The sequence below is a fragment of the Struthio camelus genome, chromosome 16 (assembly GCF_040807025.1).
Source record: "Struthio camelus isolate bStrCam1 chromosome 16, bStrCam1.hap1, whole genome shotgun sequence".
Classification (NCBI taxonomy): domain Eukaryota; kingdom Metazoa; phylum Chordata; class Aves; order Struthioniformes; family Struthionidae; genus Struthio; species Struthio camelus.
The window spans coordinates 22,566,247-22,583,390 of record NC_090957.1 but is presented as its reverse complement, the minus strand read 5'-3'; the positions used below and the strand labels follow the sequence as shown (position 1 = coordinate 22,583,390).

The 17,144-nt window shown below is 39.9% G+C and overlaps 1 protein-coding gene across 16 annotated transcripts in view; it reads right to left on the bottom strand.

Annotated features, from left to right (window-relative positions):
* PITPNM3 (PITPNM family member 3) overlaps positions 1 to 17,144 on the bottom strand; it is a 163,666-nt gene that overhangs the window by 62,808 nt on the left and 83,714 nt on the right. For 12 of the 16 annotated variants that reach the window (XM_068910126.1, XM_068910127.1, XM_068910128.1 and 9 more), the window contains 3 exons: positions 6,007 to 6,083; positions 3,149 to 3,274; positions 2,386 to 2,621 (listed from right to left, as the gene is read on the bottom strand). In XM_068910126.1, the coding sequence (XP_068766227.1) occupies positions 2,386 to 2,621; positions 3,149 to 3,274; positions 6,007 to 6,083 (439 nt within the window). The remainder of the gene's footprint in view (positions 1 to 2,385; positions 2,622 to 3,148; positions 3,275 to 6,006; positions 6,084 to 17,144) is intronic. The other 4 variants (XM_068910131.1, XM_068910132.1, XM_068910134.1 and 1 more) reach the window with 1 other exon arrangement.

Below are 17,144 nucleotides of genomic sequence, written 5' to 3'. Positions count from 1 at the left end.
AAAACAGTGTTTTCCTCTGGCAGGTTATTTATTCTTTTGCATTTTTCCCCTGTGGTTCTCTCTTTGATAATTGTTTCCATATAAGCAGATTGCTGACCTCACAGAAAGTCCCCTTCAGGCAAGTAGGGTCCCCATACTGACTTCAGGGTGCATAGGAAGGCAGAGGACCTCTTGTGCGGTTGATGAATTGGAACTTACCTAGTGCTCAAAACCATTCTTATAAAAGATGATGAGTATTATCATCACCAACCTACCAAGAGAAAAAACGGAATCACAGAGTGATTTGTCCAAAATCAGGGATAAAGACCTAGGTCTCTTATGCATTCTCTCTGATCTCTGAGGGTCAAAATGCCTTATAATAATCTATACTAAATATTCTGTCAAACATACAGAGACAACTAAGACATTTAGCAACTACTTGTCAAACTTCCTAAATCTCTCTCTCCTTGAAAACAGCTCAAAACAACCCAGATAAGAGCAATCATGACAATAACATATCCATCCCACTTCTCTTTCCTGTCTCAGCTCTGATATGAGAATGGTTAGTCTAAGCACCAAAATAGCCATCAGGAGGCTAAAATTTAGATACATGCATTTATTACATCACAAAAGTGCTTCAGTAGGTTTTGAGAAACAGTTTGACATTCAGACTTGTCAAAGAAAACATTTCAAAGCTTCACTGAGACTTGACTACAATTTCTTTCCATTTTTGACATCAGCTTAGAAAATGACAGGAAATCAAGGAAAACTTATTTAATGGGAGTGTAACAGTTTAGATGAAACTTTAATCAGACAGTTCCAACACAGAGGAGGAGATCACTAGGAAATGAAAAGAGCAAGACTCCAGAGAAATTTGATATTTAAAAGATTGGGGGGGGGGGGGGGGGGAGAGAGAGAGAAAGAGGGGGAAGTGGAAGACCCCAGTGCAAGTCCTTCATTTAACAGATTACTTACATGGGTGTAATATGTCCTGAAGGGAACATGAGAGACACACCCAACCCACCTCAGTCAATAACCTGAGATTTAACCATTCATTTGGAAAGCATGTGACATGGTCCTGGGTCTGTATCTGCATCAGGCAAAGCAGGGACTTGATCCAAGATTTCAAAGAAGGAAATCTAAAAATTGCTCCCCCGAGACGACATTAGCAGAGTTCCTAATAGTCAAAAGTTATGTTAGTGAAAAATTTGTTAACAGTGCCAAAACGCTTGCGTCGTTCTTGCTCAGTGCATTAATACAGAGCTGATCCATTATCTACTGAAATGTACGGCCTTTGCTCCCCATTGCTCTCTAGAAGCCGTGAATTGGGATCTATCTACCCTTATTTAAGTGAATTACTAAACTGCTGAAAGCAAATCATGCATCTGAGTGACATCAGCCTTGTGAGCCCCATCTCCATTTACATCGAGTAACAAGTAGATCCATTCAGATAGGAAATTTCATCAGAGCTAAAGGCCTTCTTTCGCCACGCACGCAAACAAATCTTAGTTTTATGGACTGAAGCCTTCATCAGCCAGAAGCAGTGTTTACTTAAGAGGCCTCTATTGCTCATACAAGACAGTGCTTTATATTGTGTTCTCAAGGGTTACTGATGATAAATGAACGCTGCACCACAAAACACTACAAAATGTCAAAGTGCAGTAGTTGCTATTAGGAGTAAATAGATACTATAATTTTTAGTCCTGTTAAAGAGTAAAAGTCATGTTCATATGTAAATTATCCCGCACCAAGAGACAGGTGTTAAATGACTAACATTTTAGTTGTCTGTCCTCAATTTCCAGTGCAAAGTGAAATTTACCTAAATTAGTCCCAATTTCTCAGCAATGCTTCAAAAACTCCGTTCCACTCAATTCCTAAACCAATGTTAGCAATATGCCATTTTTGTTTCCAAAAGAAGAAATATTAAAATTATCAAGGAGATTTTCCATAACATTCTACCTCTACATTAGCCAAAAAATGAACAGATAAATAAGATAAACTTCAGTTGACATACGGGCATGCAGATCTGTCCCTGTTTCAATTTTAAAATATAACAAGGGTTGACTTGATTTTTTTTGTCAGGTTGTAAAGGGAACAAACGAAAAGTTAACAATGATCTCAGTTTTCCTCACCTATCCTGGTGTTCTGGTGTTTTTTGTTTTTCTGTTTTTTTTTCTTTTTTTTCTTTTTTTTTTAGATTCAAGTGGACAACAGGCTGTAGTACCAATCAGATGTTTTTGTACTAACGCATCCACTTGAAAATGGATAAAAGCTTGTTCCAAGTCATTCAGTAAGCAAAAGGCTAAGACAGACTCACAGCATTTCATTAGGATAAAGATGGATGATAGAAAGCCATTCAAAAACCTCACTGCAAAGCCAGCCATTACAAAATGCAAATTAACTTACTTGGAAACAAGAGAGAAGGCCGCTGAACAGATTGCTGGGCAGGGAACGAGCCTGATTAGGATGTGGCCCAAAGCAGCAGGGAAATGGGCTTGGGTCACTTTCTCAAACACAGAACTGAAGGTGTTGATGTCTACCAGCTTGCTGCTCTGGTCTCCTCCTCCAGTGTCCAAGATGTTCCCCCCATGTAGGATCAAAATTAGCACATGAGTTTTGCAGTTTTGGTGTTGAGCTCCTTCCTGGAAGGATAGGGAATAAGAAGGGAACAGTCATCTAAACAGACTTGTTTTAGAACAGCCTTAATATAAACGGTGTTAGTGTACTTGGCATCAGTGTCCACAAGCAATTCTATATTTTTTTCTACTTCCACTATGACCTTCTTGTGATATTTGACTTTAGGGAAGAAAAAAAGAAGTCAGTTACATCCAAGTATGTCTAAACCAGGTACAGCATGCTGTGCTCTACCAGAAGACCCTTTCAGCTCAGATATAGGTTTCAGATCCACAAAGATTATAAATGGCTTTGCGCGCCTCAAAAGCTACTGGAAATATATCCAGACGTCCAGCATCCAAACATGGCCTATCATGAACTAGACTAATCTTTTTGCCACGTTTCTTGGAAGTGTTTAAATTACAATTATCACAAATTCTAAAGAGAAAATTAATTTCTCTGCCAAGGAAACCATATATCAAAAGCAGTTGATGCAGTTATCTCAGCCTTTTGAGACTGGCAACTTCTTATTAAATTATAAAAGGGGCTAACTTACCCAAACATTTACTGAAAGAGTAACAAATGTATTGCTGCTGAGAGCCACAAACCTCGGAAATACATTTATGAGCGTGTGAGTATATGCATAGACAATAATCAACCTTGAAAGAAGAGGTGACGTACTCTGGAAAAAAACCAAGATGTTATCTACTTGAGACTGGAAAAAGTTTGGGGTGCCTCACAACTCCCCCCACCCTTTTTTTCTTTTTTTTTTTTTAAACTCTTGAGAGTCATATACAGTCAAAGAAAGTACATTAAACAATTGATTTTTTTTTTTTTGGACTGCTATTTTCTTCTTTGCTTTGGACAATATGACTCCTAGAGCCTTCTAGTTCCCAACCAAATACGAACACAGGATAAATATAACAGCAACATTTCTTCTATTTGCCTGAGGATTGTGGATTGCTAGACTGGGTGATTTACTGAGAAAGAAAGTAGTTTAAATAAAATTCACTGAGGACATAACACGGTGAAATAAGCTCCATTTATTTTCAGAAAGGCCTCTTTGTTGAGTTTAATGATTTTATATTCTACCATTATCACACTCTCACAAACTGATCAAAATCTAATAGTTATGTTTGCACCTTTGCTTTATCTATATATTGCCTCCTCTCTCTAATATTTCTTTATTAGCCTATCTAAACTGCAGGATGTTTAGGGTAAAGACTAGCTTGGCTCATAGGCTTATACAGCACCTTTTAAAAAACAGGCTTCTAAACATTACCACAATACAGGTACTTGTGCTCTATACTTTGCAAAATTATTTAGGCCTCAGGAATGCAGCTCCCACCATAATATTATGCTTTTGTGAAGGAATTAGCCAACATTAGCACATCTGCTGTAAGTGAGGAAAAGTTCTTACGAAGATGTAGTGTCTTTTATTAGATCAACTGAAGTAGCTGACAAACAGGCAATGTTTTGAGAACTAAGTCCTTCTTCAGGTCTGGAAACAAAGCCACAATCTTCAACAGTAAATACAAAATGAGAAGATTGCTCTGAATTTAACTAGAATACAATAATCAGAAAAGTTGACAAATACATACATACATACACACACATGCCTTTGTACCTGTGGATTAGATTATCTTTTTAAATGAGAACATTGTTGACATCAATAAAACAAAAAGATAGGAAAATTATCACCAGTAAGTAGAACGGCAACAGAAAAATGGCCAAAAAAGAGAGTTGTAAGTTGTTCCATAAAGTTACTATCTCTGTTCAGCCCGTGATTTTTAGTATCCAGCAGAATTACTCATTTCAGCTTCCATGCTCATCTTCTAAAGGTGCTTTGCTGATCTGCTTATATCTGTTTAAGTATTACTGGAGGTGCTGATCAGCAGATTGAGAATGTTTAAGGTCCCACTTCTCCTTGTTCTAACGTATAATTTCCACCCCTATATGCTCCCACTCCAGTTATTCAGAAAAGAAATTTAATTTTTCTCAAAAGCTAAGAGTTTGACTCCTTCCACAGTCAATGCTAACTTGTAAATAAATGACACTGCTGATGAGTCTATGGTACTGAAAGGTTCAAAACAGAGGGAAAAATCCCAGAAGGTCAGAATTACTCAAGTCACTGTCTCTCAGCACAGTTGGTTTTAAACTGGCATCCTTCACTGGAGGAGTCAAAGGGAATAAAATTCATTTGCCTCTAAGCAATAGCTCAGTTATGACTGAAGTCATCATTTTCAGTGGGCTTTAGGACTGAGATTTTTGATGCCTGCCTTATGTTGACTGAGTGGACAGAGGACCTAATCAGTTAACTTTGAAGGAATACAACTTGCTTAGATTCTGCACTTCTAAAAAAATAATAAAAAAAAAAATTAATCTGTTACTATCAATTTCATGACTGTTGATGAATCTGTTTCACAAAATCTGTATTTCCACTGAAGCAGTAGGTAGACAGGATAATTTCTCTTTAGAAAATTGGGTCATATTTCCAGCAAAGTTAATTATGCAATATCTCTAAAAGGCCTCTGATAATTTCCAGTGAGTGCATATGCACCTCATGAACAAGGAAAACATGAAAACATCAAAAGGGTTTATAATTCCATCATACGTTATGGGAGCTGAGATAATTTACACTATTAGGATGTTTTTTGCCCCCCCTTCCCTTTTTTTTTTTAATTAGAATTCTAGAATAGAACTCTTTAGATAGACTCAAAACAGGAGCTCAGAGGAAAAGAGATATTCTGGTAATAAGAATCCCAGAGTTTGCAGTTTAATCAAGGAACCCATGCCAAGCTCTTCTATCTTGTTACGTAGTCCCCAGTTCTAGGAGACCAATGGATTTGAGCAAAAACAGTCACAGGATAACTAGTACAGGTAAAGCAGCAGAGCTTCATGCAAAGACTACTCAGCCTTCTGAGAAGGTGAAGTTATCATGTCCTCTGTATTTTCTAACCATACAACAAGACAGCACAATATCATCTTGACCTATAATATGCGAATTATCCTAACTGTCCTATTTAATCTATTAACTATTATTGCATGTGTGAAGTAAGGAAGTTTTCTTTTTAAGAATTAGTTGAGAGAAAGATGAGAAGAAAACATGGGTTGATCTTTGTTAGAAATATCAATTTTTACTGGGTAAAACGTAGCTGTGGTGCTACATATACTGGAGACGTCTATTAATCTTGTTTATGCTTACGCTAAAAGCATCTAGAAAACATGTGAATGGAAGTTTTGTTGAACAGAAGATGAAATAAATAGTCAATTAAAACATTTAATATGTCTCTCAAAAATATATAGCTACATAGAGTACTGTGCAATTGCATTAGCTTGACTTTTGTCATCAATACATATTTCCACGTCTGCTCCTTGGAAATCAAAAGAGCGTGTTCTGGGAAGCAATCTCACCTCATTGTCTTCGTGTATTTCAATACTGCCTTGTGCAGGGAACCTTTGTTTTCTTAAAGAGGCTCTATATAATTCACCTGAAAGTGAAAAGACAATTTATTGTATAAACATTTGGCTGCCTCATCTTTCACAGACATCTGTGGAAGTCAGACACATTTATAGTTTCAGTACAGAAATGTCTGCTCACAGGAAATCCTTTGAACAAACAGAACGTCAAGAAACCTTGTCTAAAGTCCTATGTACTGAAGGACCCTCTATTCTTACAGCAACATTTAGAACAGGATTCAGGTGTTTATGTAGGGGCAATGCAGTACCAGTAGAGCTACTGTTAGTTACCTGTGCCTTTCTGGAGCAGCAGTAGAAGAGGTCGCCTTAGGTCCTGCATGATCTCTGCCAGTCCCATGCAGATATCTTAAAGATACTATGGAGTGTCTCAAATTGTACTAAACACCTATACGTAGGCAAGTGAATCGAGCCTTTAACTTATCATTATGGCATGAGCTATCGTTGTAGAAAGTCAGAGAATGAGGTTAAGACATAACTCCAAAGACCTTCAGCATCCAGCTATGCCAAAACCTCTGTGACTACTTGGGAAACTCCCAGAAGCAGCCACAGTGCTCCAGGGTGCACTTTAGGAGTTACAGAAACATAGAACAAAAACCTTGCAAAAACCTACCTCCTCCAAAAACCTTACAACTTGACAATTTGAAGAGACGACCATATAAAAATATAGTGTTTTGCTAATACCTTTTATCGTAACAGGATCCTGTATTCATCATCCTGCGTTATAACAATGAAAGCCCCTGCACTGGCTTCGGAGCAGGACTTCGAATGCTTTTGGCTTCAGTAAGAACAGATTCAGTCACTTCATTAATGATGACAACCATAGTCAATTACAGAGTTAAAGCACTGGAGACAAACACTGACTATCTGCTTTAAAACACCTCATAGGAGGTGTTAGCTGCGCTCTCTTGGTCCTCACACAGTAAGTCTGCAATACCTGTTAGTTCAACTGCATTAACAAACCAATCAGAAGAATCAGACAAATAACACAGACTAGATAACTAAACTTTGGACCAAAGAGTCCTAAAGACCCAATTGCAACTACTGCTTAAACAGACTGGCTCAACAGCAACCTGCTTTAAGTAGTAGAACACGTATGACATCAGCTTTAAGATCAAGATAGCGTCCACTCTCTGGACTTTGGAAGCAGAACTGCTGCAACTGGTTATGAAAAGGTTTGCCTTCAGAACAGACCTTCCCTGCCCCTGAGAAAAAGGAAGATGTTTGCTAAGGTACAGCATTTCTACAGCCATTTAAAAGATCTGCTGCATGATCTCTCTGGTCTCTTCATACTGTATTCAGCCCTGCTTCTACAGCTGCATGTGTTGGTTACCTAGGAAACAGCTGTAGGATGAAATTTGATTAGCACTGTTGTCAGCTTCAGCAACACATTTATAGATGGGGCCAACTTCTTGTTGACAAATTAAAGAGCACTACACCCTCCTGTCTATCATAGCACTTTTAGATATCTGGATCAGAGGTGTTGAGCAAAACTTTGCAAAAGAAATACTGAAGCCCGCTTATTCAAACTTCACAGGGTTCTACAATCAGACCTTGAAACACTGATTTCTCAGGCAGAAAGAAAGAGGAGAAAAGAAGAAAACATGAAACTTCTGACTTGCTGCTTTCTCTAACAGGTGTTTCATCGGCCGTTGTGTCCCATCTCCAAACACATTAAGGGCAAGAAGGTGACTGGGGATAGTCAGCATAGAATAACAAAGGGGAAATCATGCCTGACAAAACTGATAGTGTTCTATGATGACATGACTGGCTTGGTGCATGAGAGGAGAGCAGTGGATGTTACTTATCTCAACTTTAATAAGGCTTTTGACACTTTCTCTCATAATATCCTCATAGACAAACTGAGAGAGTACAGGCTAGATAAGTGGACAGTGAGTGGACTGAAAACTGGCTGAACTACCAGGCTCAAAGGGTTGTGATCAGCAGCATAACTTCCAGCTGGAGGGCTAGACACTTGTGGTGGCCCCCAAAGGCTGATATTGGGTCTAGTATTGTTTAACATCTTCATTAGTGACCTGGATGACGGGACAGAGCATACACTCAGTAAGTTTGCAGATGATACAAAATTGGGAACAGTGGCTGATACACCAGCTGTCTGTGCTGCCATTCAGCGGGATCTTGATGGGATGGAGAAATGGGCTAGCAGGAACCTCATGAAGTTCAACAATGGGACATGCCAAGTCCTGCACCTGGGGAGGAATAACCCTCTGCATCAGTACAGGCTGGGGAACAACTGACTGGAGTGCAGCTCTGCAGAGAAGGATCTGGGGGTCCTGGTGGACAGACAACAAGTTGCCACAACCAGCAACGCACCCCCTTGCAGCCAAAAAGGCCAACAGAATCCTGGGCTGCATTAGAAAAAGCACTGCCAGGAGGCCAGGGGAGCTGATCCTTCCCCTCTACTCCACACTGGCGAGGCCACACTGTATCCAGCTCTGGGCTCCCTAGGACAAGGAAGACATGGGCATGCTGGAGCGAATCCAGCAAAAGGCATGAAGATGATTAAGGGACTGGAGCATTTGACATATGAGGAGAAGCTGAGAGAGCTGGGACTGTCTAGCCAGAGAAGAGAAGGCTCAGGGTAGATCTTATTAGTGTGTATAAACACCCATTGTGAGGGACTAAAGAAAACAGAGCCAGACTCTTCTCAGTGATATTCAAACAAAGGACAAGAGGCAAAGGGCACAAATTAAAATACAGAAAATTGGATTTAAACATAAGAAAAAACTTTATTACTGTGAAGATAGTCAAACACTGGAATGGGTTGCCAAGAGGCTGCAGAGTCTCCATCCATTGAGGTATTCAAAACCCAACTGGACATGGCGCTAAGCAATCCGCTCTAGGTGACCCTGCTTTGGGAAGGGCGGGGCTGAGCTAGGGGATCTCCAGAGGTCCATTCCAACCTCAGCTATTTTACATGATTCTGTGAATTAGAAGACACTGGACTGCAATATTTAGGTTTCTCTTGGCCTTCGAAACACAGCAATTCTTTAAAAGCTAGTACCTGACGGTCACTATAATCCACAAACCCATCTTAGGCACATATTTGATAGAACGCTCTTTGAATCTCTACCAATATTATGAAAAACTCCACATTTACAGCACTCAGCTGTCCTTTGTTAAAAGGCGTTAAAAGGAGAGGGTGGCAATACCAGAGCCTGATGGTTTTCCATTTAGAATTTAAAACATTAAGTGGCTCCTTCTGCAGCCATCTCACAGTTTCCTAATAATGCCTTTTTACTCAAGACGGAAGACAGATCACCCATACAAAGAAACCTGAGAGGCAGCCTTTAACACCTAAACCGTTATAAAGCTGAGTTTGTCTAGTGGGTTAGCAATCTATGAACCAACTGATGTTGAACTAAGAATAGGAAATCAGTTTCCTTTGACAGATACTTGAATACAAACTCCAGTGATTCATAATCCAGTATAGACGCTTTCTGCTTTATCTGTTAAACCTGTTCCTACTCATGAGTTCTGCTCGCTTCATGATGTTCGCTTCTTTATCTTATAGGCCATTTTTCCCCAGGAATGCTCAAGGTCCTAGTAGTTAATGATAGTTAAGCGTGGGACTTTTGGCATGCTGAACCAGATTCTTCTTCTCATTTCTTTTTATGATAAGAATACTAAAATATACAAATTAGTTGCCATTCATTAAAACGTGCCAAGGTGACAAAGTTGCCATGATTTCACTGCTGAGTCCAGCATCTCAACCTCTGCCTAAATATAACCTCTCTCGTGTAACAAGAAGCAACAGTGACAGGCGCTAGTTCTTTATGAGAACTGTGGCATAGAAAATTATGGTAGACTCATGTTTAAAATAACCCTAAGAAAACAATTACAAACTGAAAGTGCTAAGCGGTCTTTAGATAAACACCTTTCATTCCCATAACTCTGTGGACTTCACAGACTAAATAAATATTACAACATCGCACTGAAGGAGAATCACTTGAGTTGGAGTCAGAGGGGGTCAGGCAGTTCTTTGGGGGGAAGAGGGTAATGAAAACACAAGACAACCGTGCTTTTCTCCTTCTACAGACAGTGGTGAAGACAAGGTGCGAAGCCTCCTATCCCTGGAACACTTTCTCCTCCCTCTAATGAGGGAAGCTATGAAACCCTTCTGAACATTGACACTAGAAAATATGCAATTTAAAACTTCAGCCCAGTGTCCAGTGCTGCAGCCTTAAAATTCTTTTCATCCCACAGAGGTTAGCTTCTCTGAGAAAAATTGGGTGGTTTTTCCCCTCTCCGTGACACATAAAAGTTTTAAGGAGTTCATGGGGAAAGGATTATACTAAACAATAAGCAACAGCTATCTCAAAAGGTTTCTACTAATCTTGACAGAGTGATAAAGTAGTTCATTGCTCAATATACATTCAGATTGTCTCCAGCTGTTACAGGTTTCTAGTATTTTCCTTAATATCTTCAGAGTTTTAAGATAAAAATCATTTTGGGGCACCTTCCTGGATTTCCTCTGTTTCTTCCAGTAGCTGGAAGAAAACAAATGCATCATAAGACTACAGATGACTCACTTTGCCTATAAACACATCACAAATGGAATGGCACAACAAACCAGGTATTGAACTAAGAAATCCAAAAGAAAAAGCATTCTGGCAAACCCTAGAAGGGTGGAGTGCAAATTTCACTTCACCAAGAGCACTGATTATGCTTTTAGTATAACCTGGCCAAATCCTGCACTGACCTTGGTTCAAAACATGCTTCACACAGACTCAAACACTCTCCGCTCTTCTGGATTAGAATTGAGAACTAATTCCATTCCAGATTCTACCACTATCATGCCTGTAGCCACTAGAAAGTGATTTATTCCCTGTGGCTCAGTTCCTTCATATTTTAAAGCAAGGTAATTCCTTTTGTCTTTCTGGTAGGCAAGGATTTTAAGGATTAGTCACTTAATAGAAAACTACAACAACACAAACACATGCACTCAAATCTTGAACTTCCACCAAATGTAATTGCTTTTTGGAAGTCTCTGCCATCCAAGGTTGCTTCTTATTAGAAGTGCTGTTTCCAAAGCCTCTACAGAAGAATCACTTTTTTCTGAAGCTCATCGTAGGAAAAAGTCTCAGTTTTCTAGCACCTAAACTCACAACAGAACCAGTACAACACAAACATAAGTTTTGTGTTATGAAAAGAAGTTATCCAGAGCCACGAAGAACACCTAATAATAATAATAATAATAATAAAAAAAAATAATCAATCTTCAATAGAAAACTGAAAAATGGAAGTAGGACTCACCACAAACTCACTAACATCCTCCGTTAACTTCACAGAACAACACACTAGACAAGACACGTCCTGGGATTACTTTTGCCCTTGTTCTTTTGAAAATCTTCATCTAAAAATATGTTTTTAGAAAGCACAGAGAGTGTGGTTTTTTTTTTTTCTGGAATGCTGTCAAGTGCCAGCTCACAGGATAGTTCTCCACTTCACACTCACAAAACAGTCATGGATAATTAACAATACACTAGGATTCTAGGCACTGTTTTAATTACAATTTTTATTCCATTCTTAATGTAGCTCTCTATCAGAAGATTAATTTTCTTTCAAAGGGGCTTTCTCACTTCAGCTGAGAAACAAATCTGCAACATCAACTTGCAGTTTTAGAGGTTACCAAAACTACGATGCACAAATCAGTCTACGGAAGCACGATAGGTGTTCTTTTCTTTCAGACATATCGGTCTGTACAGGCCAGCTGTCTTCAGAACACTGACAGATTGACACAAATTCAGGTTACAATACTGTAAGAACGTGTTATAGTCTTTTGAAAATCTTCACCTAGGAGTACAGTTTTAACATGGCAAGAACGTGGAGAAAAAAAGAAAAAGTGCCAGGTTGCACCACAGGTCAGGAATTTCAATAGATGGAGCTCTGACATTTTGCTACCAAAGGAATAAACTTATCTGCATTAAAATCAGTACCCTGGTGAAGGGAGAAAAGTGAAAGGGAATTTACTGATTATATGCTCTGGAAAACAATCAGATTTTAGGTCTACATAGGTTCAGCTTTATTGTTATAGGTTAAATCACACAGACTTAAGTAACTGGGGACCTTCTCTGTCGTGATGACAATATAACCAATAATACTATTCAGATACTAAAGCTCTACTGGAGATAGAAACATACAGCATGTCCTACAAGAGAAAATGACAGAGAAACTTCATTAGGCACTGAAATGAAGCTGATTACAGGGAAATTATGTGTTTTACTATTTATGGGAAGCACTTTAATGAAGTAAAATAATAACAAGGCTTAGCTGGACTGAACCTCTCTGATGAGATACTAACATTTTATGGATTTTTCCAGCTATCTTTATTCATACCACTATTATAGCAATTTATGCTAATTGCATTGTTATGTAAATCACAGTAACAAAAAGGTAATCAAATTCCATACAGAGTCAGAAAACCAATCAGATGTAACGTCTTACATTCTAATAGCTACTGATGCAGGCAGGAAAGGTCAGGGCGAGACGAGATCAACAATTTTTTGTTCTGTTTTGCTTTGTTTTTAAATTAAGCCTACAATTAAACGTGCTGAAATCCCACCTCTCCAAAAGGTCAGCTCCTTTGCAAGCACATAAAGTAAGTGATTAGTAGTGAGTAGTTCCCACTGCTGTTCTTATGTCCACATTTTCAAAAGCCTTCAGCAGCAATCAGGTCTCCAAACACATTGAGCTTTGGAAAATTTGTTTTAATGCCTTCCTGGGAGCAGAACACTTGAAAACTTGGATCTAGATAGAGCTGCTGAGCCACCCTGAACAGCTCTGACTTGTATTACTGAGCACAGGGGTGAGTGCTTCATGCTCTTGAAAGAGCTTGTTGAAAGAAATACCACTGCAGTGGCTTTCTACAGGCTACAAGTCAGAATGAAAAATATCTGAATCTGTTCTTCAGATGGCTACCTCAGCCCAGGCAACATGCCAGGATAAAAAGGTCACAATCAATCCTGCTTCTAAGGCACAACGATCTCCCTCTGTACATAATCTTGCCAGCGTGGACAAGGATATCTTTTGGGGTCCGAGTCTGTGAAGCTAATTCACCCATCACAAAAAGCCTGTATAAAGCATTACAAGGGTGTCCTGAAGTTTATGCATCCAGCAGCCCCTTTTATTTCTGTCTAAACACCCAGGAGCCTCCATCCACTGCAACAGTCAGTGCAAGAGCAGCATACCTACCATTTCTCCTACAAACTTGTTCTTTGCTCAAACTTTACTACTCATTTTCAGTGTCCTATTAGATTGGAATAAATGAGTATTTTCTACCCCAGGTACTGTGATAAATAAGAAGTTAATAAAAGACGTAACATAAAAATAAAGAGCTCAGTTCTAAACTAATATGGCTCTTCCTAGAGAACTAGATTATTCATAGTGTCTCACGTTCCTCCACAGATGTATTAGCTCCACATTTAACACCACTTCTGCTCCAGTTTCATCCCTTCCACAGAGGCCATAGAAAACAAAATAGCCATAGGTTTTAATCTTATACATCAGTAATTCACTTAACAGCAGTTGGAAAACAACGCAGCCGTGCTGTGATTCAGGAGCACCAAGATTTGCCCATGTTTCTGGAGCAGGCATCACTCAGAATCCTTTTCCAAAAAGAATTTAATAGCAGACAGAAGGTCTTCTAGTAATTTCAAGTACTTCCAAGATAACACAGAAATCAGAGGACAGACTACAAACCTCTGCTCACTTTGCCCTTTGGAAAATTCTAGTATATTAGAAGAACTGGATTTGTTCCTTTGCAGAATCCAACACAAGGAATTTCTTGGCAAGGACCTGCCATGTCTGTTCAGAGGCCGCCACTGACCGGTTCTGAATGGAAGAATCAGCTCAGAGATTTACGCTATTACACCACTGACGTATTAGTGGCGTACCACCAGAGACCACGGTTCCACAGAGCTGGCTGTTGGACAAGTAGAGCACACAGGGACAGGCTTCTAAGGGAGCCATTTGGAAAGGATTATGACTGGCTAGATATAAATCCTACCCTTGGAGGACAAGGATGCCTTTTTAAGACAAATATATTACATGAGAGTTAATAAATAACTACCATAGGACTGTCACTGTCCAAAAAACCTTCTAAATTTAGAAAATTTCTTTAAAATGATCTTTAAAATATCTAACACTTAATACCTGGCTATGCATGAAATCCTGCATTTGGGAGTCTCAGAGACTAGTCAGAGCTCCTGAAGACAACCTTAAACGTTGCCACCCCTTAACGTGTCACAGCTGCACTGCACGGTCGTTCCCTGGGCCCTTTCCGAAGCAGAATCGGCCGCCAGAGTCCGCGCGGGCGGGAGCAACCTGCGCTCACCTCACGCTCACCTGGCGCCCGCGCGCCTCCTTCAGCTCGCTCAGACGCGGGGCGGCGGCGGCCGGAGGCGGGGCGGGCAGCGGGCGGCGGCAGGCGGCGCCGTTCCATCCCCATAAAGTTTTGCAGCATAGGAGTATGAGGCCTGTCATTTGTGACATAAAATTCCTTATCTGAACAAAGGAACTGAAGCCGTAGAAAACAAGACTGCCGCTAACCCCATCGGTCATCTGGCTAACCCCAGAGAAACCCCACTTTGAACCTGACACAAGGTTCACACCTTGCCTGGGCTGAGGAGAAACAGGCCATGTTTAGGAAACAGGAGAGTGTTTTCCAAAGCATTTTTAATGATTCAGTTCTTGAAGTTGTTTCTGTGCCTCAAAGGCCAGAATAAACGCCAGAGGAAGAAAGTACTAAGCAGAACACTGCAGAGACAGTTGCAGATTTCAGCAACGAGCACGTGGCTTTGCCATTTATCACACAGAGCCACGCTCTGTGACCCTACCACTTACCTCACGGTTACCGTGTGCCTGTCACACATCCACAGGTTTCTCTCTCATATGTAATAGCTCACTCTCTTCTATACAGATTTTAGATATTCAACATTATCCTCGGAGTAACATCCTCAAAGAAACCATACAAAATCATTCACGTTAGAAATACCCTCATTTTATTTAGCTATTCTTTGCCTTTCACCAAATGACCAAACTGAAAATGCCTAAGGAAAAAGGGGGCAGCACTGTTTGTAGTGTGGGCACTCTCTCTGTGATGGGAAAGGCCATCAGACATTAATGGGTTTGTCTGGACATCCTGAGTTCTGACAGCTGTGCAAACAGTATTTGCAAACAGTGTTGAAACCAGAACGTAAAACGGTGGTGGCTGTAATCAATATATTACACTGAGCAAGGCTGCGGCTTCTGATTGTATGTCCCGACAGAACGGCAGAGAGGGGGGGCGCATTTCGGTCCAGCAGGGAGACTTTCAAAAGCCACTAAGTCCCCTTTGATAATGTCTTGTGTCAGGAAGGCACTGAAGAGCCAGAGAGTCTACTGGGTTTAGAGTATTTTACTGTGAAAGAGTGCAGTTCTGATGAAAGGACAGCAAAACTGCATAGGAATATAAGCATCCGGGCCGTCCTGCTAGACAATAGCAGAATACACTGGTTTAGCATGAGCTAAGACACTTAGTTGTCTAACATGCAAATCTGTCTTCCCTAAACATTTATTTTTAGTGGCTGCTTATTGCATCAAGTGAGATTTTATCACCTGGCCTATCATAACTGTAGCGTGAAATAACGCTCAGAAACCTTTGAAGCACAGCAATAACCATATTTTGCTGCTAAAGACACTGAAGTCAACAGCTACATGGGTATTACTAGTCATTTGGGCCATAGCTGATGAGCCACAGCTGGCTTACAAAGATGTGGTATCTACATTTTAAAAAAGAGATGGGGAATCTCTCCTAGGCTAATCCTAGCAAGAACACCTTTCAGACAACCTAAGAGACTCCCTTTTTGATCTGGATAATTGGATGGTGGACTTGATTTTTTTTTTATTTTTTTTTTAAATCACCTCCACCCATCCACCTACTCAAGGAAAATGACACAAGATGTCCTGCTAGTCAATCAGCATCTTTATATATTGTAACAAGACCACCCAGGGAGGCAGCGCAAATAAAAACCTGTCATAATGACCTATTGTGGGGCTGGGGGGGGGGAGGGGAAAGGGGGAAGCATATGTTCTCATAAGTGTTCTGCAAAGCTAGAAGGAAATGTTTTGGGCAAGTTTCAGTCAATCAGTTATTGATCAATTAGATATTTGTTCTCTACCTCCCAACAATTAATTTGAAACAAACTCATTTGCTGCAACAACCCAGTTTGGACAGGGAAGACAAGACATAATAAGCACAGAAGCCAAGAATGAATTACACAGATCCCAGCTCTTTGTACTACCGCACTGCAACAATCTGAAAAAACCCTTACTGAAATCACTGCCAGTTCCATGCAAACAGCTCCTGTATAATGATAATGGAGAGAAAGAGATAAAGCCGCCATGTCAATAAAAATGTACATGAAATCGAAATTTTCATTTCATTTTCATCAAGCATATCTGTATTTTCAACTCTAGGAGTCAAAGTGCAAAACAGGAACTTACTGGTGCTCTCCTTTAAAGAGCTGCACAACAGGCAACAATTCCTCAAACTTCACTGAACACTTCTTCCTTGACACCACCAGTATGACAAGCATCATTTCACTTTTTCTCCAAAAAATTTGAAAGACCAAGACACTCCATGCAAGCTTTTAGCTGAGTTAATATTGGTCTAATTCAGATAGCCTAAGTTCTACCTTGTAGTTTGAACCAAGCACTTCCAGGTTGCATCTCAGTGGCTCCTTGCTCATTAAAGCCTCTGAATTGTCCTCTAGAAATCCTCACTCTATCAGTTGTGTAGGAACAGGATTTCAGCCTACTTGAATGTGACTCATAATGCTTGCTAATGTTTTGTTACAGGGGTTATTCCACTTACGCTTTCACACTGTAGCGCAGAGCATTTCAAGTCAGGGCCTGGCATCCCTTTTTATTGAATGAACATACAAGTCAAAATTTATTATGTTAGGTACAGCATATTTAAAGAAAGTTGACTGAATACTGTATTTCTCTCTCTCTCACAGTATTTCTACATACTGCAGTTTCTGGAGTGAGTCAGTTAATGATGCAAGCACATT